Source organism: Pseudochaenichthys georgianus, chromosome 18 (assembly GCF_902827115.2).
Source record: "Pseudochaenichthys georgianus chromosome 18, fPseGeo1.2, whole genome shotgun sequence".
NCBI lineage: Eukaryota > Metazoa > Chordata > Actinopteri > Perciformes > Channichthyidae > Pseudochaenichthys > Pseudochaenichthys georgianus.
The window spans coordinates 3,898,204-3,922,958 of record NC_047520.1 but is presented as its reverse complement, the minus strand read 5'-3'; the positions used below and the strand labels follow the sequence as shown (position 1 = coordinate 3,922,958).

Here is a 24,755-nt window from a genome sequence, read left to right as displayed (position 1 = left end):
CCCTCTCTCTCTCTCTCTTTCTCTCCTCCCGTGCCCCTCTCTCTTCCCTGTTTCAGCAGGCTTGAAACAGACAGAATCAGCTACACACACACACACACACACACACACACACACACACACACACACACACACACACATGGTGGTTTACATGAATGTACATTCAAATAGATGGTATTTATAATTACATTTTAAGGAGCTCAGGGAAAATAAGGTTATTTGACAGAAACACAACAGTGATTAATTAAAACAACACTTCCATTTAGCGTTTCAACTTATAATGAGGAGCTCCGACACGTCTTAAAGGCTTTTCTAATCATCACTCTGTCAATCTAATAAAGTACTTCATGTGGCAGGAAGGGGTTAAAAAACCCACCTTCGTGAACTCAAAGGACTTCCTCTTTGCCAAGTCAGTGTAATCTTCATAGTGTATATATAATGTCCATAAGAGGACAGCTTTCTCAGTTAACTTTGCACACAAACAGGTTGGCCTTTTCACTGTTTGCCACAATGCAGAACTAAATGTTATCATGCAAGGTTACATGAACTTGAAATATAACTTTGAGTCGATTAAACTCTCAACGTGGTAAATGGGTCGGAACCAATGATACAATTCACGGTATTAATTGAGAATCTGAGCTATTACTTTTAGTTAAAATATTTTTTTTTCACATTTTTTTAAATCTTAAAGGTGGGGTAGGTAATTCACTTCAGAAACACTTCTTGTCATATTCCATGGAATGCTCTTAACGTCCCGATAGCAATGAATATCTGAAGTGCTTTGACAACAAATCCATTAAAAAAAATGTCACTGTGGAAGCCATGGCGCTGTAAAAAGCTCGACCAATCATCTGGCCCGGCTAAAGTAACTGGATGGCCTACCTGCCTGTCAGCCTTCCATCTGGGCACACACTCATCTCGTGCCCTCATTGGTCATGTGCGCGTTCGTGTGTGTTGGAGGAGGGGCTCTGTGAGGAAGTCTGAAATTCTAGCGCACTCGAGCTGGTTTCTCCGTTCTTACCTACCCCACCTTTAAGTAAACAATGTTTAAAAGCAGGTGGTGTTTGTTCAGAGGTGGGAATGCATTTGAATCAACAAAAATTCACATTTCCTGCCACAGATAAAGGCGTGTTTAACAACATGTTTTAAAACCCCCGGGACGTAATGTTCTCTATCTGTGTCCTGAAAAGTCAAACAAATGTCGCCTGTCTGAGTTTTTCATGGGGACGATTTTGGCGTAGCTGTCCCCTTTTTAAATGTAGTCGGTGTCATGTCATGAGTCATCGCTTCCTCATTGGTCAGACACATGTATCACTGTCCAATCATCATTGTCTTTCACTGTGAGCGTTGGGTCGGTCCAATCCAAATGTGGCAAAAGCGTTTTCTTGTTTATTTCTGTTGTCGTTTATGTTGACACTGCCACCGCATGAAGTAATGATTTCTATTTCTCATCTTATTTATTTTTTTACAAATGGACCCTGCTTTTTCCTATATTTTTTCTTCCACCTTTTATCCCACCTACCTTTTTCTCCCCTTTTTTTATTTTGTTAATTTGTTTGTTTTTCACGACAGCAAGTTGGAATAGATCAGGGTGACATCCCAGATCTCTCACAGGTCAGTATACATCTCACCTTCCTCTTCTCCTCATCCTCTTCTCCTTATTTGCCGTTTTCCTCTAACACTCCATGTGCTCCCTCACCTCATTTCACCTCCACACTGTTCTCCCCTCTCGCCGCTCATTTTCCCATTTTGTATTTCACACAAACATCTCGTCAAACCCGATTTGAAACTAAACAACTCCCTCCCTGGTTGGATTGATTTCTTGCTTTCTCTTTCGCCCGCCTCTTAATACTAATTCTAGATTCCCACAAAGGGCTTCTTAAACAGCGCGCCCTCAGCAGACCCCCTGCTGGGTTCATCACTGTGAGCTCAGGCCTTGGTTATACAGAAATAATGATAGTTGCAACAACAAAGGGGCGACGAGAACAAGAGCGAATGGCTACGAGGGAATAGACTCCGTGATTTCTGCTTTTCATCGTCAAGTTCTGTTTTTATAATTGCCTTTTTTTTATCTTATTGTGAATTAATTGAAGATACTTCAAGTGAGGTTTTCAGCCTTCTAGTGTTTTATGGAAGGTCTGAAGGGAGGCAATAGATTTCCCTTCAGCTGTTCAGGCTGAGGTCTGAGGGGTTTTAAAATCAGCCTGATACCAAGGACTGTCATTGGTGGATCAGATTTAGTGTTGAAATGATGTGTGTTTAACAATAAGGCTGCAACCAAGGATTTGTTTGTTAAATATCACCTTGGTAACGAGTCTAAAAGTCTTGTTTTGCCAATAGTCCAAAAACAAAGTCATTCTAATTCAAACATATTCCTTTTACAATGATATAAAACCAGAACATTATCATTAACGCGGCGTCCACACGTTGAAGCTTGCCGGTGGGCGTGTCTGAAACTCCACCAACAACCAATCGCATGAGGCTGCCGCCCCGGACACACAAGCACGCGGTTTGATCGGCTAGAGCTTGTACTGGCATATGATTCGATTGGCTGACGCTTCCGTCGAAGCTTCAAAAGTTGAACATTGCTCAACTTTTGAAGCGAGCAACGCGAAGCGACGGAACCACGATGCAGTTCGGCAAAGCGTGACGTCGCCCCCTTCAAAGTGGATAGACAGAACTGTGGAGCTTCGACGCACGCCGCCGTGTGGACGCGCCGTAAATGTGAAGTTTTTTTTATCCTTTTTCTATTATTGTAAATTAAAATTGCTGGGGTTTTGACTATTTACATTTTCTTTCGACCAGATACCAACATTTTACTGGAAATGTGTGATTTTCCAGAAGACACGCGGGAACATCTGTGAACCCTCTTAAAACCGGGTGTTATGGGTAACTGAGGCTTACTGTAGGTTAAAATGGAGATGGGGTAAAAAGGAAGTATTGCACGAGCTGTACATTAAAAAATAAAGTTAATACTGCTAGGCTAACGTGAACGAAGGGTTCAACAAGTTTCTTCTTCGTTGTTTTCTGCTGTGCTGCAGCAACACTAGTCGAATTAGACTTTGTGCCAGAAAGAAAGTTACAGGTCACTAAACTACAGCTACTTTAGCACATACTTATATTATAAAGTTGGAGCTATTCTGCCTCAGGAAATCTCTACCCGCAGTAACTGTACACCGCCTCAGTGCAACATGACCTTGGTCTGGCCTTACTAGGAGGCATTACAGTGTACAGATGGACAGTTAACCGCACGTGGATGAGTGTGGGTGTCACTGTGGTCGTTAAAATGGACGTTTCTCTTCTCCCCAACCCCCCCGCCTGTCGCAGAAAACAAAAGGATCACACATTGTAGGTGGTGGGTTGCATACTGTACTGCTTACCCCCCCCTGCATGAACACCCTGTATGCTCGTGTGTGTTTGCAATAATACACACATTTACCCCATAGACTTGCAGGCATGCTTGTTTTTCCTTTCCTGTGCGGGCGATGGGAGTACAATACGTGTGTGTTGGCCTCAGGTGGCTTGCTTGTAGCTCACACACACACACACACACACACACACACACACACACAAAAAAAAGTCCATGAAACCTCATGAATATAAAATGAGGCTTCACCCCCCCGAGATATTGCTTACTTTCTATTTGTCATGCACAACATCATTGCGTCAACATGCATGGCGGAGAGAATGACCGGAGCGTTACCGTGTCAGTATTGTAAAGAAAGGAAACACGGGAGAGAAGAAAGGGGGATTCTCTAATTGCTAATTTTTTATTCCAAAGTTATCTCTAAAGGTCTTTGGATGAAAAGATGCACACCATGTCAAAAGGAAAACCCTACTGAGTGTGTGTTTGTGTCAAAGCTAATATTGACCGGGTCCTCTTTTCACCCATTCACACACTGAGAGTAAAAGATGGCTTCTTTTTCTTCTGCTGGGTCGTTTAACAACTCTGTGTGTGTGTGTGTGTGTGTGTGTGTGTGTGTGTGTGTGTGTGTGTGTGTGTGTGTGTGTGTGTGTGTGTGTGTGTGTGTGTGTGTGTGTGTGTGTGTGTGTGTGTGTGTGTGTGTGTGTGTGTGTGTGTGTGTGTGTGTGTGTGTGTGTGTGTGTGTGTGTGTGTGTGTGTGTGTGTGTGTGATCTCGATTGTGCTCTCCTGTCTCCCGTGGTTTCTCGAAGCATTAACTGAAGACATTTGGTGTCAAAACTCGCAGCCGAGTTGTGTTTCACGGTGTAGCGTAGCAACAGTCCACTTAAGTTGTACTCCAGAATGGTTGAGCTCAAGTTGAAAGCAGCTCCCTGAAGCCTTCTTACACGAAAGAGCTTGGTAACGTCAGGAAAAGGAGTTTATTTGTTTTCCCCGTGTCAACGAGATTGGGTTAAACTGGAGTTGAGACGCACGAGGGAAACTCCCTGATAAGCAAGAACACAAAAGGATGTTGAATGGGTGAAATGAAATGGCGGAAACTGCTAACCTATCGCCCTCTGCTCGCGTGAAGAAGGCGTTCTTCACATTTGTTCCCCTTGCCCTTTGTTTTCCAGCCTCCTCCTTTGTTCTCTCTCTCTCTCCTTTGAGTCTCCTGCTAGCTAACGGTGTGAGTGCTTGCTGCATGTTGCCATGGCTATTCCTGGAGCCTGATGCACTCGGTTACCTTCCTGTGAGCCCGACTAACTCTGGGTGCTGCTGTGTGTGTGTGTGTGTGTGTGTGTGTGTGTTCAGTGACTATAAGAGAGAAAGTTAAGATGCCGACTGACTGTGTTTCTGCTCCCCAGGCCCCCAGCAGCCTCCTGGAGGCTTTGGAGCAGCACCTGGCCTCCCTGGAGGGCAAGAAGACAAAGGAGCTCAACGCAGACACTAGGTAGACATCTCAATGTCCAACTCCCAGTTGACTTTTTTAAGTGACTGCTTTAGATACGTTCTAATTTATTTTATATTGTTTTATTTATTTATTCTATAGGTTTTTATTTATATTTATTAATTTGTTATAGTTTTATTAGCGACATCCCATTTTAAATTGGTCTTCCAATCTTTATTATTCTAATTTATTTTGATATTATTTTATTTATTTGATAGGTTTTTATATACGTATTCACTTAATAGTTGTATTGGTGACATCCCCTTTTGAAATTGGTCTTTTAATATATATTATTCATTTGTATTTGTCATCTTTTGTTTTATTTATTTTATAGGTTTTGATATTTTATTGTTTATTACATTTATTTTCCTTATCACACTCTCTCACCTCCTTGTGTCCAATGAACTGTTATATTATGTTTTAACTGCATGTGTGCAAAGAAGTTTTAACGTTTGTCCTTCTTCCTATTCCTTTTCTAAATGTCTGACCACGCTCTGAACATTGAGCTGCTCCTGGTGTCTGAAAGCTGCCTGATTACATGTCAGAATAAGTTTGACACATTTCCCTTTCTGCAGGGCGTCCACCTTGTCCAGCGCCGTCTCGTCCCTCTCCTCCACCGGCATGTCCTTCAGCCGGATGGACGAGAAGGAGAAGCAGCAGGCCCTGGAGGAGGAGCAGGCCCGACTGCAGGCTCTCAAGGTAGCACACTCTCCTCTGTAACAAATCACCTCTGAGGCAGCGAGACGGGAGCTGGAGCAGCAGAGAGGCTGCCGCCCTCCTCCTCTCAGACCGTGGGGTTATACGTGTAGGACCCCTTTAAAGTATTAAAGGTCACCTATCATGCTATGTGGAGGCAATAGCATAGCTCTCAGGTCTATACAAAAACATGTCTATGAAGTGTTTTGCTCTATTTCACTTCCTGTTTCAAAAGTGCTGATTCGGGTATTCATTTCCTTTCAAACCTTTATCTATCCAGGTGTATCCCTGGGAGACCTGCTCACGTAGGTTGCGCATGAAACATAAAACAACAGAACAACAAAAAGGACATCATGCAGCATCATTACAGGGATTACGGTTTACAATAAGTATCCCCATGAACAGCTTCCGATTGAGTAGCATCCAGCCGAGCTTTAAAAACATTTAGTGGCCCCAGATTCCATTTGATTTGCAGACTGTTCCAAGACGAGGAGCGGCGCATCTAAAAGCTGTCTTCCCTAAGACCGTCCTAGCAGTTGGCACATTTAATAAAACCACAGCACATCTCAGGCAGCAGCCACTCACCAGTCGCCGTGAGACCAGGGAGCAGCCACTCACCAGTCGCCGTGAGACCAGGGAGCAGATGCAGGACGGAAGTTTCCCTAACATGGCGTTGTATATCTAAATGTACTAGGGTTGCCAGAAACTGACTATGATCAAAATTGATTATTCGGCAGCCCTGGCGAATAATAATCGATTATTCGACCGAACTTTTGGTTGAAACTAAGCCAGAAAAAAAAAAAATATATAAATAAAATCGATTTTTAAAAATAATATTCGATTATGGAGACTGTAGCGAATAATCGCTGGCATCCCTAAAATGTACCCGTGACTGAGCCTCCGTGCAGTTGGCAAAGGCAAACCAGCCCCTGCATACAGGGTGCAGCGATGGGTTAATGCTTTACAGTTTGAAGGTGTGCGTTCAGGGATTTGATGTTGATAAGAACTGAAGATCACTGAAGTGTAACTGCCGTCCTCGCCTTCGACTGCAGAGCATGCTGTGCCGAGCAGCGCGGCAAAGGACTTCTGCAGGAACAACACAACACGTAAAGCCCTGACAGAAACCACATGTGCAGCGTATCTGCGGCTCCACCTTCCTGTGCGGATGGAGGGCTCGGACACTTTGGCCATTTGTGACCTCCGGTTGAGATAAAGGCCAAGAGCGGCACAGCGATAGAAAAGTCAAGTGTGAAATGTGTTGCCCTGTCCATGTGAAGCCCTTTGGACTGCACTTAGTGTGTGAAAGGTGCTATACAAGGTGTGTGTGTGTGTGTGTGTCACATTCTGCGTCACATTCTGCTAGAGAAGATACAGTATGTATTTTTTCGGTATCTTCGCGAGCGTTGTGGATCCGCTTGTGTGTTTCGTGGCAGATGAGTGTGCAGCCGGTGTGTTTGTTTTTGTGTGTGTGTGTGCGCCGTTGATTGGATTTGAGCGCGCTGTTTACTCCGTGCCCTTGGTTGCCCCGCTTTCTGCCGAGGTCCACTGATTACCTCTGGGCTCGGAGTGAAAGGAGAGGGGAGATAAAGTGAGTGAGAACATAACGGAGGGAGAAAGACGGGGCGAGTAAGGGTCGACAAATACTCCGAGTCCAGCTGTCTGAGCGCTCTGCTGTCCATATGCGCACGTGCACGCACACACACACACACACACACACACACACACACACACACACACACACACACACACACACACACACACACACACACACACACACACACACACACACACACACACACACACACACACACACACTGTTACTGCTACTGTCCAGCTGGTGCCATAACCCAAACAATAACATCAGTTTCCATTTGTTCATCGCTACGCCGTCGGAATATAAATGAAGGGACTCGTTTCCTAGCTCGATGCACACTTTGATAGTTCCAGATTGGGAAAAACAATTGTTCCAGCAGCGATGAGTTCAGGCATTAAAGCAGGTAAAGGGTTGGACACATTATAGGGTTCGAACAAAAAACAATAAACACCAAATATATATATACACATCTATAGTATTATCATGACCGAAAGAACGAGATCGCGGATACAAGCGGCCGAGATGGGTTTCCTCCGCCGGGTGGCTGGTGTCTCCCTTAGAGATAAGGTGAGAAGTTCGGTCATCAGGGAGGGACTCGGAGTTGAGCCGCTCCTCCTTCGCGTCGAAGGGAGCCAGTTGAGGTGGTTCGGGCACCTAGTTAGGATGCCACCTGGGCGCCTCCCTAGGCAGGTGTTCCAGGCACGTCCAGCTGGGAGGAGACCAAGGGGTAGACCTAGGACCAGGTGGAGGGAGCGCCTTGGGACCCCCCAGTCAGAGCTGGTTGATGAGGGGAAAGGGACGTTTGGGGCTCTCTGCTGGAACTGCTAACCCCGAGACCCGACCACGGAGAAGATGGATGAATGGATCTATAGTAGACGTTCTTGATAAGTTAGACAGTTCTATGAAAGACCAATATACTACAGCTACAGAAATATAGACGTATATAATATATATTACAGTAGCAGCAACATGTACACATTTGATGGTATATAACAAGTTGTATTGGTCTAAATTCTTTCAGCGGTTATAAAGTAAATCGGTTAATTTCCAAGTACAATGTTTGAGTTTGAAACTGAATAAAAGCCCCTGGGTGAAGCAGCATGTTCGGCCGCTCACGCTAAGAGACTGGGCCTTTTGTTCTGCTTGAAATGGCTTTCCCCTTTTCTCCCAAACACTCCATGTCCTGTTGTTATTTCCCAGTACATGTCCCCGCGTGATAAGACACGACTGCATTGATCCCCGCGGAGGCATTAGGTCAATGCGGCAGAAAAAGTAAAGAAGATCCAGCCGGGAAATGTAGGCGGATGGCACGGGGGGAAAAGAAATAAAAGGGCGAGAATGTTCAAATCAAATCAATAAAGCAATTCAATTTGATGTGGTCGCTTATGGGATGAAACGGAAAACAGTGGGTCCCGTATACGCTGTCCAGAGGAACAGAACGGCTCACCTATTATAGATTCAATTAGCAATGTATTGATGTTTGCTAGCAGTCGCATGTGAAGTCGGAGGGTGATGAGGAAGTGCTTCCGTCGGATGTCCCCGCCCGCATCAAGCTGACCCTGAAGCCAAATGTTCAAATTCATGCAAGAAATGGAAGTGGATGTGTCGCCGCAGCTTCTTCAAAGAGATATTACAGCTCGTGAAATCACTTCTTTCCTGCGTTATCCAGGTTGGTTTCTTGCCTCGACGCTGAGACGTTAACATGTTTGATTCGCTGCGAATATCGGCAGCATTTCCGCTTCTCTGTCCTCAAAAATCAAAACCAATCTCAGGTTTGTTCCTGACGTTGCTTCAGTGCGAGCGGGGGGGGGGCTTTGCTGATGCTTGTGGATCTGTCAGCCGTCTGCTTTCCGCTGAGTTTCATTAGCACCGGGTCGGGTACAGTTTAAGAGGCACCACAAAACATTCCTACGTAGCTGTCTTCTCTCGAGCAACATCATTCATTTAAAAGTACTTCCACCCAATCGCTTGTCATTGCATATATTGTGTATGCTGAACCGCACCACCTGGCGACCTTGGCACAAGAAAATTAAATATATAAACTACCTTTTACAAATTCAATTGGATGCAGGACTGGCTCTAAGTATTACATCTTAAGCCAAGGACGGTCTGAATGTCACCAAAGGATACACGTTGAAAGGTCTGCTTTTACTCCGACATTGGGCTTATTTGCTGTGAAATGTTTGACGAGGGCTTTTAACAAATAGATGCACTGGGACAGCTGTTTGGATGTGTCATCGTGCACACCTTTAAAGGCCCCCTACTATACTGTTCGTCATCAATATATTACAGGTCTCAGATATATACAGAACATGTCTCTGATTGGCTGAAACATCAAACCGGTCATTGCAGCATTACCCATAATCCCCTCTGTTTCAGCCCTGTTTCCAAGTCCTTGGTTGCTGATTGGCTAATGGTTACACAAGACAACACATCGTTATGACATCACAAAGTGTCCAAAATCTGATCAGCTCATTTCAGACAGGTTTTTATAGAAATGGATCAAAAAGAGAGAAAATCTTTGTTCCTGAAACTTTCAGAGTCTCTTTCCACAGAGGGGACACATGTTGATGTAGAAGAGACATGACGAAGAGGGGACACATGTTGATGTAGAAGAGACATGAAGAAGAGGGGACACATGTTGATGTAGAAGAGACATGGAGAAGAGGGGACACATGTTGATGTAGAAGAGACATGAAGAAGAGGGGACACATGTTGATGTAGAAGAGACATGAAGAAGAGGGGACACATGTTGATGTAGAAGAGACATGGAGAAGAGGGGACACATGTTGATGTAGAAGAGACATGGAGAAGAGGGGACACATGTTGATGTAGAAGAGACATGAAGAAGAGGGGACACATGTTGATGTAGAAGAGACATGAAGAAGAGGGGACACATGTTGATGTAGAAGAGACGTGAAGAAGAGGGGACACATGTTGATGTAGAAGAGACATGAAGAAGAGGGGACACATGTTGATGTAGAAGAGACATGAAGAAGAGGGGACACATGTTGATGTAGAAGAGACATGGAGAAGAGGGGACACATGTTGATGTAGAAGAGACATGGAGAAGAGGGGACACATGTTGATGTAGAAGAGACATGAAGAAGAGGGGACACATGTTGATGTAGAAGAGACATGAAGAAGAGGGGACACATGTTGATGTAGAAGAGACGTGAAGAAGAGGATTGTGCATAATACGTGACCTTTTAAAGGATGTATCCACTTGGAAACCGAACTCTTACACAGGTGATATCACGGTTCCCCTAAATCTCATTGTTGTTTTTCCTCCCCGTCCCCCAGGACCAGCGCCTGAAGGAGATGTCCACCCCCCCCTCCGCCTCCCCCAGCAGCCAGTCGATAGGCAGTGCCAACAACAACAACCACGTCACACACACCCCGGAGCTGTTCACATCCACGATGTCTGCCAACAGGTACACACACACACACACACACACACACACACACACACACACACACACACACACACACACACAGTAAAATGTCTATATTGTGGCGATATTGAATCACGAAAACTATAAATAGACACTTTGTAATGTGACAGTTTGTAAAGTCCACTACCCGAGTCCATTCTGAGGTATCCTTCAGAACATCGCCCCGCCGTTAACCCCGTCTGATTCCCGCCGTAATAGAATTACAACGAGACTATTTGTTCTTGATAATCGGTACAGAATTTATCCCCAACATGCCCACGGTTACAGGCTCTGGATTTACCGCTCCCAACTGTTTTATTGCCCGGTAGAAGTTTTCACAGCCCTTTGGAGAGCGAGGATTAATCTCGATCTGTGACGAGCGAACATCTTTAGTGGCGACTTTTGCTATTTATGCTCGATTGATTAAATATTAATGCTCAGTCCTCCATCTGTCTTTCCTTACCTCTCTTTTCTTTTCCTCGCTGGCTGACTTGTTCCCTTGATTTATTTTACCTTTTTCTTTCCCTCGTTCATCTCTCGGCCCTTTATTCTCCTCTCCTTTCCACTCCTCCCATATGTTCCATCCAACTTCCTCTCTCCCCCCTCATCATCCCTCTTTCTCCCCCCTCATCATCCCTCTTTCTCCCCCCTCATCATCCCTCTTTCTCCTCCCTCATCATCCCTCTTTCTCCCCTCTCTTCAGCGTGCCCAATCTGAACAGTGACCTGTTTGATCTTCAGCCGGCCTTCATCCCCGCTGTGCAGAGCAACCCTTCAATCTCCACTGCCAACAGTGCCTGGGGAGGTACGACACACACACACACACGCACACGCACACGCACACACACACACACACACGGGGTGTTTCTCAATCGCGAGTACGCTTGCTTGGTAGCACATGTCTTCCGAGCGTCTTGCTTCAGAAGCGCGGCAAGAATCCTTCCTGGCATTCGGAAGACGAAGAGTGGAACAGGCTAGCAAGTGTGCAGGTGTGTGTCATATGAGAGGACCCGCCTTACATTTTCCGCGGAGTCTACACTTGTGCAGCCTCGAAATTTCTCCAAACGAAGTACGCCGGCCTCGGTAGAATTCCAAGTATGCTTGAAATGGTGGCTCTGGAGCAGCTTTACTCACACACACACACACACACACACACACACACACACACACACACACACACACACACACACACACACACACACCCATTTATGTCTGAGTGTTTTGTCGGCATTCGAGGGATTTTCTCCCTCTGCCCGGCCGTACATCACATGTCTGCCCGTCCATCTGTCGAGCCTTTCGTTTGTCTTTCTATATACACCATCCATCCGCCCGTCATCCTCCCCTCCTTTCCTTCAGAAACTCACGTTGCATGACGCAGCCGGTGTCTTGTGTCGAGACACGCATTTCAGGCGTTTACACTGAGAAGCATTTTTGTTAAAAACGGATCCTGCACCCTCTCCTCGTTCACTTCTTTGGGTCAGAAATGCTGAGCAACAACATTGACTTTCACACACTAGCTTTGCCGTATCTTTTCTTCTATTTTCGAATACGGTGACATTTTAGCTGCAGATTAAAATGTAGCACAGAGATGCATCCGGAAGCAGTGAGGAGTATTACGAGGCTTTATGACAGAGGATTAAACGCAAGCCATTTGGCCAGACTTCAGAGTCAGAGCTGCTTCTCGCTCAGATGTCTTCCCCTCACCCTCTCAGTGGCTCTGACACGGGAGCAGAGATAACGATCCCATGTGTTTTTCTCCAAAACAACACGAAGGATACTTCAGTGTTTATGGCCTCGGGCCTTCGCTGATGAAGTGTTCAGGCGGGCAGGAGAATGGAGAACACGTTTTATTAAAGGCATAGTTTGTCATGTTGGGAAATGTACTTTGCTCTCTGGCAGAGAGTTGGAAAGGAAGGTTTATATGAGGATCATGGGAAGCTACAACTGGCTAGCTTAGCTTAGAAAGACTAGAAATGTATGGAAACAGCTAGCTTGGCTCTGTCCAAAGCTAATATACGTGTCTTAGCAGCTCCCCAGAAGCTATAAAACCCAAAGTTGAATCTCAAAAGCTGGAAAACAACAATTGCCTTTTTTATGAGGGGAACTTTGCCGGATAATTTACCTTGTTAGTCCAAGAAATGCACTGTGTCTAGCCAAGACATCTTGATACATGATCCCCTGTTAAACTTGTTTTGGTTGAGGTACATTTGTGGACAGCCAGGCAAGCTGTTTCCAGTCTGTGCTAAGCTAAGTGTCTAAAGATGCTAGTTGCGTCACATAAGAAAATGGTAATTACAGCGTGCAATCTGCTTGTAAGTCCAAGGAAGCTACTGTGCCTGGGTAAGAAATAGTTTGGTATAAAACCCCCTGTAGTTTCGTATGAATAAAACAAGTGGCATGTTTTTGTACAAAGCCAGTTTTCAGTCTTTGTGCGAAGCTACCCGTCTGAAGATGCTATATTTCGGTCACATAAGTAAAAAACACCATCTGCTTTACTATAGATCAGTACATTTCTCTATATGCCATCGCTATCAAGTCCAGATCATGATTCTGAATCGCTGCGATGTTTCCTGAAAGGTTAGTTGTCACAACAGACATTGTTTTGTTCTGTGGGTCTTGTGAACGCGGTGTATTTATTCTTGTTTCCTGGAAGCCACAAAGACAACGGCACTCTGAGGCTTCGAGCCCTAATCCCTAGCTGGGATGTGGATGGAGACAAAAAAAAAACAGGAGGTGCATCGGTGGATTTTCCGATGCACAGCTTAACTCTCCTGTGAAACTCTCCTCTACAGAATCCCAAGTTACTAAGCAACAATACGCTGCAGACTGTAGTGTCTATGTTGCTCATCTAATGGGATTAGTTTAACGGCAGGAGGTGGGATCCTTTACAAGAAAACAACATGATGATAAATCACAATTTGATGTTTCTATCTACAGTTATCTCGAGTTGAACTGTCTCTTTAAAGGTCCCCTATTATTCTGTTTTTCCTCAATATATCCCAGGTCTCAGATATATCCAGAACATGTCTCTGATTGGCTGAAACACCAAACAGATCATTGCAGCATTACCCATAATCCCCTCTGTTTCAGCCCTGTTTCCAAAGTGCTGATTGTCTGTCTGTTACTGTAGATGAAAACAAGGAGCCCCTCCCCACGCCCCTCTGAGAGACATTTGGCTACAAAGAACTCAATGGTGCTCTAGAGGAGATTCAGGTGATAAGGGGGGGGGGGGGGGGGGGTTGCTGCTGATTGGCTAATGGTTGCTCAAGACAAAAAATCATCATAAAGTGGCCAAAATCTGATCAGCTCATTTTCAGACAGGTTTTTATATTATGGCGCATTTCCACTGCAGGGCCTCGCACGGCTTAGTACGGTATAGTTAGGCCTTGGTAGGCCAGGCTCACTTTATGCTGCGTTTCCATTACAGTTTAGGAACTGGGGCAGTAACTATAGTAACGCAGTGTAGGCGGAGCCGTGACGTCATCTTCAATGCGAAACACAGAAAACCAACATCAGCCGTTAGCCGTTAGCTCTCAGAGCTCACAGCTCCTCATATCTGTTCAGAAACTAGACAGAAGTGAAACAAGTCCAAACCACAGACTGTCTGTGTCATGGCGAATACAGTCGCTGGTTTATTTATGTCTGTAGGCCGTTGTTGTGAGTGTGGACGCTCGGAGCATATACAACGTTAGCTTAGCCAAGCTACATTTAGAAAGCACACATTTTAAAAGGGTTTTTCGCCTGCCGTCTGTCTGCAGACTTGTCAAAGCATTAATTCATGGTTTTTACTAACCGGTACCAGTATGTTGTCACTTCGGCATCATTTTGAAACGTGCACTATAATTAAATCACGGTCAAATATGTTCATCTTGTTGTAGTTGTAGCCCCCTTGCCAGCGATTCTCTCTCTAGTTTAGCATACTCAGCCCGGTTGTTGGTCCGGAAAGGGCCTGGATTTTGAAGGGCCAGAAGAACTGTGAAAAAGTACCCGTTAGCCCGAACTACCCCAAGTGGAAACGCAACCAAAAACGGGCGGATTTGTCACGGCACGCTTAAACCGCGCTACGCGCTTCAGTGAAAATGCGCCATAAATGGATCAGGACAAAAAGTGAGCCAATCTTTTTTCCTGAAACGTTCAGAATGTCTTCACACAGAGGGGACACATGTTTATGTAGAAAAGACGGGAACAAGGGGATTTTGCATAACAGGTGACCTTTAAACCCCAAACAGGGTTTTTAATCGGTCACGTTTATAACTGCCTCCCTCAGGATTGGAGAACCAGCAGACCACCATGACTGTAGATTTCGATGCCGTGTTTGGGAATAAGACGGCGCCCAGTAACAACGGCACACAACCTGCAGCCGGTAAAGCCAGCTCTGACTGAAAACTAAAAACCTTTCGCTGGCAGCACAAGCGTAGCATTAACACTCTGACTAGCTTGGGCGACTTGTTGCTTCTGACTCTGGGTGTTTCTCACATAGCCTGTTGTTTGAGTTCTTGTATCTAATACCGTAATAAAAGTAACCCTAACTTTGCAAAATGGGATTCAAAACCCATAGATAAGGGATCAGTTCACTTTTATTGGATTTTAAAAGCAATTTGAGAAAACACCTCCAATCTTGAGGAGTGTTCTATCATAGTAGAACATGTGGACTAAATATACAAGAAAGTAGAAGAAAAATAAGAATATTTGGCTGTAAGTTTCACTTTCAAGAACTCAGCTTTCCTAATATTCCAGGACTGTGTCAAAATAATGGATCCAATTTTCTACGGAAAATTTAAACTAGTTACATTTCAGAAACCCTCGAACTTTGAACAGCTAAGAAAAGCACAGACAAAGCCGTAAACACGATATTAAACTGCTGTAACAAGTTATTTACTTGATTGAACAAAAGTTAACTGATCCCAGACCTGATTTTCCTAACTTGGTAACCCGTTTTTTTATCTCTGGGTTCCTACACAGGTCTGCAAATCCTTTAAATATGGCCAATCAAAGATAATTTCTACATGACGAATCTACGGAACAAACAGTTGGTATATTTCTTAATAATGTCGATTTGAGTCATGATCAATGGAAAGGGATCGTTTCTGGTTAATCGCCCATCATGCATCGTTTAAATGCCAACCGCTATCTTAATAAGTTTAGTTGCAGAAAGCTGCGTCACAAAGGTCTGTCGAGCCAAATAAAGCCGCCATGTTGTTCAGTGCGGCTTGGTGAATGTTCGTATAGTTTCTTCTGGGTCTACAAGGCTCCAGAAACGTTGTGAGTTTCGCCGAGACTTACGCTGAACATGATTTTGGAGATGTATAACCTCCATCTCCACAGGATTGACACTGAACAGTTCAGCCGTCTTCGTCTTTACATTCAATTATAAACCATGATACATCGATTATATCGGTCTCCCGATATCTGTGTGTGAAATTGTTCCATCCTCAAACAACTGGAGCCCTCTCTCTCAGCTCCTCTCGCTGTTGTTTCTCTGCCTGTTTTGGAAACAGCTCTCGACTGATGGTCTGGGACTCGGAGCCCTCTTATTGGCTTACTTTCTTTTTAACCTCTCGGCAGCTGACACAATCGATCTCTGTACTTCTCAACCCTTTGGGGTCCCGAGACGTTCCCACACTGCATTTCATCTTTAAGGCGGAGGTAGTTATCGACAGGAGGCGCAGCTGATCAGAGCGACTATCAGAAGAGGTCGTTCAAAAACAGTTTCTATCATCAATGGAGGAAGAAGTTCAGGTTATTCGTTTGTACCCATAGGTAGATTTTTCATAGGTTTAAAATGTTAAAAGTACAGAGGCTTCATTCATTAAAAGACATCCCTTCTATCTCGATACATATTTTTAATAAATCCTATGAAAAGACCAGAACTAAGGGATTGTTTTTGTAGTCTTTAAAGCTAATTCCTCAGCGTCTATTAATGTTTCCAATAATAGCACAGCGAACTGTTACCCAGGGAGACATGTTCCTTCGTCATGATGGTCATGGACGCTGTATTCTTTATTTTTAGATGTAAAAGCTTATACAACATCAGTGCTGCAGTAACTATTCCCTAGAACAACAAGTGTGTTTTAATCAGAATAAACAGTACTCGACAGATTAAATCAGACAGTTTATTCCTGTTGGCTTTTGGGGAGTTTTTGGCAATGACGAAAATCGCCAGATTTAACCTTTGTGGTTTCAGCTAAAATCTTTCTTACGTGGTCATTCTTTATTTTAGGGTTGCTTGTTTTCTAAAGCGTCCAAAGCTAGGTTATTACATGGGAAATGTATTTGTTCTTACATTTTGAAGACACACCTTGTGCTATTGTGGGTTAGGGTCCGGTTAAGGAAACTGTTGAAAGTTATTTTTCCATTTTTGTACTTACAGTGTTATAAATAGGCTGATATTCATACCACAAAAAGTCAATTTATAATGAATTATTGGAAGAAACCAAGCAATTTAATGTCCACCCAGACTTTACTCGTCCTTACTTTTACCACCACAGTTTCCCGCCACTTAGACGACTTGACAATTTGATCCTTAGATAAAATAGTCGTCTATTCTTTGTCATACCTATTGTTTTCACTGGTGTACAAAGCTATTAATATTACATTTTATATATTTATTTGCCGTTATTCACCAGTGAACAACTTTCCATCTCACTTAAAGGTAGGTAAGAATGGAGAAAGCAGCTCGAGTGCGCTAGAATTTGAAAATACACAACCGGAGAAAATCTGCCCCTTCCTCACAGAGCCCCTCCTCCAACACACAGGAATGCTCACACGACCAATGAGGGCACGAGATCAGTTTGTGCCCCGATGGCAGGCTGACAGGCAGGTAGGCCATCCAGTTACTTTAGCCGGCTCAGATGATTGGTCGTGCTTTTTACAGCGCCACGGCTTCCACAGATGATATTTATTTACGTATTTATTGTCAAAGCATTTCATGTATTCATTGCTATCGGGATGTTAAGAGCATTCCATGGAATATAACAAAAAGTGTTTCTGAAGTGAATTACCTACCCCACCTTTAACTTACCAGGATCAAAGTCATTGTCAGTCTCCATCTATCAGTGTTGTCACACTGACGCTGCTCATTAATTAGCATTAGTGGAAATGTTACAGATTAAATCAACCAGCTGTTCGACACCAGGGTGTCAAAGCGCATTTATTTAACTCAATCCAAACTGCATTATCATACAGAGCGAGATTATTCAAATCTTAAAATCTAAATGGAGGCTTTCATTAAATTCCTGGCCGAAAGCAGGAATTTCTTTCCTGACGGATTACTGTCATCATTATTAGGAGTATTACTTTCATTTGTACAGCTGCTCCATTGGCTCGTCAAACATTTGCCAGATCGAAAATGTTTCCATTCGTTTTTTCAACCGTTTGAATAGTGCAGAATCTGTTGTTTGCTCTGGCCCGCTCTGTTGTTACTTAACCCCGTTAAACTCTTCTGCTCAGAAGTAACAGTTGGAGGTTTGTTGGACAGACTAACTTCCTGCTAATAATAGAGCCTGTGTTGAAGCTGCCACGAACAATACACTGTGTGTGTGTGTGTGTGTGTGTGTGTGTGTGTGTGTGTGTGTGTGTGTGTGTGTGTGTGTGTGTGTGTGTGTGTGTGTGTGTGTGTGTGTGTGTGTGTGTGTGTGTGTGTGTGTGTGTGTGTGTGTGTGTGTGTGTGTGTGTGTGTGTGTGTGTGTGTGTGTGTGTGTGTGTGTGTGTGTGTGTGTGTGTGTGTGTGTGTGTGTGTGTGTGTGTGTGTGTGTGTGTGTGTGTGTGTGTGTGTGTGTGTGTGTGTGTGTGTGTGTGTGTGTGTGTGTGTGTGTGTGTGTGTGTGTGTGTGTCCTAGCATTACTGTACTTGTGGGGAGCTAAATAACAGTCACGTGTGGGGACTCTCCTCCCTTATGGGGACAAAATGGAGGTCCTCATGAGGGGAATCATTAATTTTAGGGTGAAGACTTGGTTAGGATTAGGCATGTGTTGGTTAAGGTTAGGATAAGTCTCCAGGAAATGCATGTAAGTCAATGTAATGTCCCCTGAAGTGGTGTGTGTGTGTGTCCCTGCCCGCCCGCTTTCACACCAAGTACTTTGCCGTACTTAGTGCCCCCATGGAACTAAGAGCCGATCACGTTCACACCGGAACAAGTTCCCTGAGGGAGGATTAGGCAAATGAAGCTGCCGACGTCACTTCTTCTTCTTCTGCTTTGGGTTTACTGGCAGGCCGCAAACCACTTCACGGCGTATACTGCCACCCAAAGTCCCCGGCCGGAAGTCCCCGGAGTTGGGGACTGGCCTTCCGAGTAAATCGCCAGAACGCCGACACCTCATCTCCACCGCTCCCATGTTTTCTTTTGTGTTGCCATAAGTTAGTCTCTCTCCGTTGGTGCGCTGGGCTAATGCTAATGCTAATAATGCTAATGCCAGTAAATACAATGGCGGCTTCACAAAACTTTCCCGAGTTTTACAGGGCCTGGTTTGCAATCCGCCCAGCCAATAGAAATTGGTACTTTTTTCTCCCCAGGAAAGTACCACCTCTCTAGCAGGCACTAAAAAGGGGATAAAAGTCCTCATGAACTAAGTTCTCTTTTTGGTGTGAACGCAAAATCCCAGGAACTATCGGAACTAAACGGGAAACGTACTCCGGTGTGAAAGCGCTACTGTACTGCATGTTTATTCCCTTCATGCATTGTCTACGTGTCTTTATGCGTCCACATGTGTCGTTCTACATTAGTGTTTGCAACGTGTCGTTTTGCTCCATCTGTCTGCTGCTGCTCGTTTGTTTTGTTTTTATTCGCACCCTCCTCCTCCCACCTTGCTCCCTTCTCAGTTCATTTAATCTCTCTGTTTCTCCCTCATCGTCTCCCCATCACACTTCACAAGGCAAGAATCACCCAGGCAACTCCTTTCCATCTGCTCTCCTTCTCTTTTGTCTACCTCCTCACAATATAAAACCTCTCCACTGCAGCGTCTGTATTCTGAATCCAATGTTTTTTAATATCCACTTTTCACTGATATATTTCCTGTATTTTCTGTACAGAGGGTTGAATACCTAGTTTTAGGTTTTAATGTAGGGTTTTCCTTCTCTGTAGTGCGTTATATATGATTTAATGCATGTCAATGGCCTGCAAAGGCTACAATCCCAAAGTCGGACTCCTTTGTTTACTTCTTTAACATAGTGACATCACTCCGTAAGACAAGCGCTTCTATTGGCTAGCTCTCCAACACATTGTAAGTGATAGGCAAAGAGGCGGGACATCTCTAAGCGGTGGACCAATCGCAACAGAGCCGGCCAGCTAACCAATCAGAGCAGACTGGGCTCTGGTTTCAGACAGAGGGTGAAAAGAGGTGCTGTAGCACAGGCAGTATGAGAAGAATAAAGAGCTTTTTGAACATTAAAGCATGGAGACATGTAGAGACACTACATACTGATATACACCTGAACATCAGCAGGAGAGGACTCTTTAAAGTAGAGACACTACATACTGATATACACCTGAACATCTGCAGGAGAGGACTCTTTAAAGTAGAGACACTAAATACTGATATACACCTGAACACCAGCAGGAGAGGACTCTTTAAAGTAGAGACACTACATACTGATATACACCTGAACATCAGCAGGAGAGGACTCTTTAAAGTAGAGACACTACATATTGATATACACCTGAACATCAGCAGGAGAGAACTCTTTAAAGTAGAGACACTACATACTGATATACACCAGAACATCAGCAGGAGAGGACTCTTTAAAGTAGAGACACTACATACTGATATACACCTGAACATCAGCAGGAGAGGACTCTTTAAAGTAGAGACACTACATACTGATATACACCTGAACATCAGCAGGAGAGGACTCTTTAAAGTAGAGACACTACATACTGATATACACCTGAAGATCATCAGGAGAGGACTCTTTAAAGTAGAGAGACTACATACTGATATACACCTGAACATCTGCAGGAGAGGACTCTTTAAAGTAGAGACACTAAATACTGATATACACCTGAACATCAGCAGGAGAGGACTCTTTAAAGTAGAGACACTACATACTGATATACACCTGAACATCAGCAGGAGAGGACTCTTTAAAGTAGAGACACTACATACTGATATACACCTGAACATCAGCAGGAGAGAACTCTTTAAAGTAGAGACACTACATACTGATATACACCTGAACATCAGCAGGAGAGGACTCTTTAAAGTAGAGACACTACATACTGATATACACCTGAACATCAGCAGGAGAGGACTCTTTAAAGTAGAGACACTACATACTGATATACACCTGAACATCAGCAGGAGAGGACTCTTTAAAGTAGAGGCACTACATACTGATATACACCTGAACATCAGCAGGAGAGGACTCTTTAAAGTAGAGACACTACATACTGATATACACCTGAACATCAGCAGGAGAGGACTCTTTAAAGTAGAGACACTACACACTGATATACACCTGAACATCAGCAGGAGAGGACTCTTTAAAGTAGAGACACTACATACTGATATACTGAAAATTAGCAAAATAGGGCCCCTTTAAGTTTTAATGATGCACCACTTATGTTTGTGTAATGGAAGATTACTTGTGTTGTGATGTATTTTATAATGTTTTCTTATTTCGCCTCATTTAGATGTGTTCTCTGCCCTCATTTTTGACAACCCCTACAATTATATTAATTTTACATGTTTTACCAAGACTCAAGGATGCAGTTTAGCTTGCGTTTTCAATCGAAAATTGCTGACATTATTTATTCTATTTGAGCAAATTCATGTTTCTATAAATGCATTTGCTGTATCTGGTATAATTCTCTATCTCCCCCGAAAGCCTGCCTGTGTCTACCTTTTCGCAAACGAGACCTTGATTTCAGGAAAAGATTTTCGAGTCTGCTTTGACAGGCGTAGAAACATCGAAAACATGTTGTGTAATCCATCACTATTGCAGCCTGTGATTCCTACACCAGGTGGCAACAATTGCGCACAGGTCTTTTTGTGTCTATAAACCTGACACAAATAGATGAATCCTGCATGTCAGGTGTTCTGCAAAGAGCTTAAGATAATCCAACTAAATGGTAGTAAGTAACTCATTTCTGCCTTCCCGTGTTTCGGGATTGAACACGACATGGATTTACTTCCTCGCTTCTCTTTGATCTTAAATTCTATTGACTGTCAAATCCTCTGCTGAAACACCTAAGCTAACACTGATAGCATTATCCTCGGGTTCAATAAAACGCTCAGTGCTCGCTTCCTCCTCCTTCCTCCTTCTTCTCTTTGCCTTGTGTGTGTGATCTACTGAGAGAGCTTGTTTCTTTTCTCCCTTTTATCTCTGCCTCTTTTCCGTTGGTTCAATTAAATCCAGTGGGCTTTACAACGCCGAGAAACCAACAAAGAATTATCACCCACATTGCCAACGTGTTTTATCGCAACATGAACATGGAGCCAATGCGTGAGGGATAAGAGTGAAGAGGATTAAAAAGATCCTCTCTTTAAACCACTTTCTTAATTCCTTCTCTTAGTTTGACTTCTTTTCTGTCTCCCTCTCCCTCCCTTTCTCCCATCTGCTCGGCTAGCAGGAAAAGTGTTTTCTGAACCTCTTGTGTCAGCACCACTGTCAGACCTGCACGCCGCTTCCTAACTAAATATTATTCCTCCCCCTTTTTCTCCACAGTCAGTTGCCTCTCTTTCCATTTTCCTTTTTCCTCTGCGGAGACATTGGTTTTTCTTCTATTTGCATTTTGCACATTCTTGTTTCGTTTCAGCTTTGTATCGTCGCCTTGTGCCTGATCTCATTTTATTTCTGCTACGTGTCTCTACGTATTCATTGTTCGAATGATGGGAGGAAACAATAATGCACTAATTGTTAATAAAACCTTTCTACAGTACTACTCGCCATGGTAACCCCTTTTCACACCTGACACACATGTGTATAATAAACACACACTGGCACACCTCCAGGTTTCTACTAGATTAATACTGAGCCATTAGCTGGATGAATGTTGACATTGGGAGTTGTTCACAGGCGCACACACACACACCTAGCGGCCGTGGACACTCTGTCTAATAAAACACAAACACACACATGTTGAAAACGAATCACTGTTAGCAGTCAGAGTGAGTACATGGCAGCTACAAACAGATAAATCAATCATCTAGAAACAAGCGCCGCGAGCTACTGAGTCAGGGATTATGGGCCGGCTGCTGCATGACCGTGATAAAGGAGTCTTGGTTCAGTATGTCTGCATTAAACAGGAATATCTGTCTGTAGGTAAATGCTAAAAATAGAGCAGGACAAATTGAATTAACAGCGAGGCTATCAGTGAGATTTGATAGTTCACATTAAGGAGGCACAGCTCAGCAATATTCTCAGATCAAAACCGTCTCGCGCGGCTTTATTAAAGTGGTCCAAATGTGAGTGAAAAGTGTGGTAAATTAGGCAGGAAGTGAAGTCGGCTTTCATTAGATTTAATATTTATTGCCTTTTTGAAATAAGTTGCTTCTGCTCTTAAACTTTCCTTATTTCCAACATTCGTTTTCCAGACACACAGTTTGATTAGTTTGATCGGTCATGGTGAAGCCCCGCCCCAATTTGGTATGTTTTGTTAGGTCTGCGATGTATTTATCTTCATTTAACAAATATGCAGCTACAGTAACAGCAGCAGGTTTAGCCCTCAAGATCATATCAAGTAGCCAGTGTTTTAAAAATAAAGACACGACAGCTCCTACAACGGATTTTCCCGATGCTAAGAAGCTATTAAAGCTAACGTTAGCTCCATGAGTTTGTTTTAAAAGCCTTTAGTTTCGGTTACAAACAAACTGGCTTTTAGGATTAGGACCAACTCTTTTGTTAAAGCTCCCTTTTATCAAAAACAGTAAAATATGTAAATATGATACCAAATAGCACTATGCTTTTGAAAGGGAACTTTGAGCGAACGTAGCGCTAACTTAGCCGCGAGTAAGTTGGACAGATGCTAACTTTACCTCACTCCTTAATATGCAGTAGTGTATTGATATTGTATTATTTGGTATATTCTTTCCTGTAGCCCCGAAAATATTGTAGAATAGCTCAATTACTACTTTAGCTAGTTGACTTTTGCCGCTAACATCAAAGCAGACGGACACACTGCAAATGTGTTCCTTACTTTTTACAGTGTTTCGGGTTTTTTGACAACTCCTTCCTTTCCAAGTTTGGATAACAAAGACATGGTGTGGAATAATCTGATATGTTTGTTCCTAACTCCTCCTATGTGCCTGTGGGCTGTTCTAACATCCTAACATCTACTCTGTCTCTATAGGCGCTTTCACACCAAGTACTTTGCCGTACTTAGTTCATGAGAACTCTTTAGTTCTGATGAACTAAGTACAGATCGCGTTCACACCGGAATAAGTCCCTGAGGGTGGATTAGGCAAATGAAGCCGCTGGCGTCACTTCTTCTTCTGCTTTTGGGTTTTCTGGCAGGCCGCAAACAACTTCACGGCGTATACTGCCGCCCGAAGTCCCCGGCCGGAAGTCCCCAGAGTTGGGGACTGGCTTCCGAGTAAATCGCCAGAACGCCGACATTTACTCATCTCCACCGCTCCCATGTTTTATTTTGTGTTGCCATAAGTTAGTCTCTCTCCGTTGGGCTAATGCTAATGCTAATAATGCTAATGCGAGCAAATAAAATGGCGGCTTCACAAAACTTTTTGGGAGTTTTACGGGGCGTGGTTTGCAATCCGCCCAGCCAATCAGAAATGGGAACCTTTTTCTCCCACGAAAGTCCCTGCTCTCTAGCAGGGACGTAAAAGGGGTGGAAAGGTTCTCGTGAACTAATTTCTAGTTCGGGATTTTTTTGGTGTGAATTTTCGGAACTATATCAGAACAATACTGGGAAAAGTACTATGATGCTTTTACCAGCCTGTGTAAAGTTATTGACTTATACATATGCATCCATTTGTCCTCCAGGTTTTGATGCTCTAGGAGACCTGTTGAAGCCTACGATGCCCACACACAACGCACCTCTTCCTCCTCCTCAAATGGCCATCCATCACGGAGGGAAGCTGCTAGCCAACGACCTCGACTCCTCTCTGGCCAACCTCGTGGGCAGTGAGTGTCGAGAAACATGCACACAAGTAGCTGAATGTGGCAGAAAAAGAAGGGGGGGGAAGACACTTGAGTTGTGGTATTTTATTTGTTGAACATTTTGTAATTCAA

The 24,755-nt window shown here is 43.8% G+C and overlaps 1 protein-coding gene across 7 annotated transcripts in view; it reads left to right on the top strand.

Moving 5' to 3' along the window:
• LOC117463645 (phosphatidylinositol-binding clathrin assembly protein) overlaps positions 1-24,755 on the top strand; it is an 81,615-nt gene that overhangs the window by 42,633 nt on the left and 14,227 nt on the right. For 5 of the 7 annotated variants that reach the window (XM_034105993.2, XM_034105990.2, XM_034105992.2 and 2 more), the window contains exons 8-14: positions 1,570-1,611; positions 4,766-4,851; positions 5,424-5,547; positions 10,442-10,572; positions 11,276-11,376; positions 14,839-14,934; positions 24,507-24,647. In XM_034105993.2, the coding sequence (XP_033961884.1) occupies positions 1,570-1,611; positions 4,766-4,851; positions 5,424-5,547; positions 10,442-10,572; positions 11,276-11,376; positions 14,839-14,934; positions 24,507-24,647 (721 nt within the window). Of the gene's footprint in view, positions 1-1,569; positions 1,612-3,324; positions 3,346-4,765; positions 4,852-5,423; positions 5,548-10,441; positions 10,573-11,275; positions 11,377-14,838; positions 14,935-24,506; positions 24,648-24,755 lie in introns of all 7 variants that reach the window. The other 2 variants (XM_034105991.2, XM_034105996.2) reach the window with 2 other exon arrangements.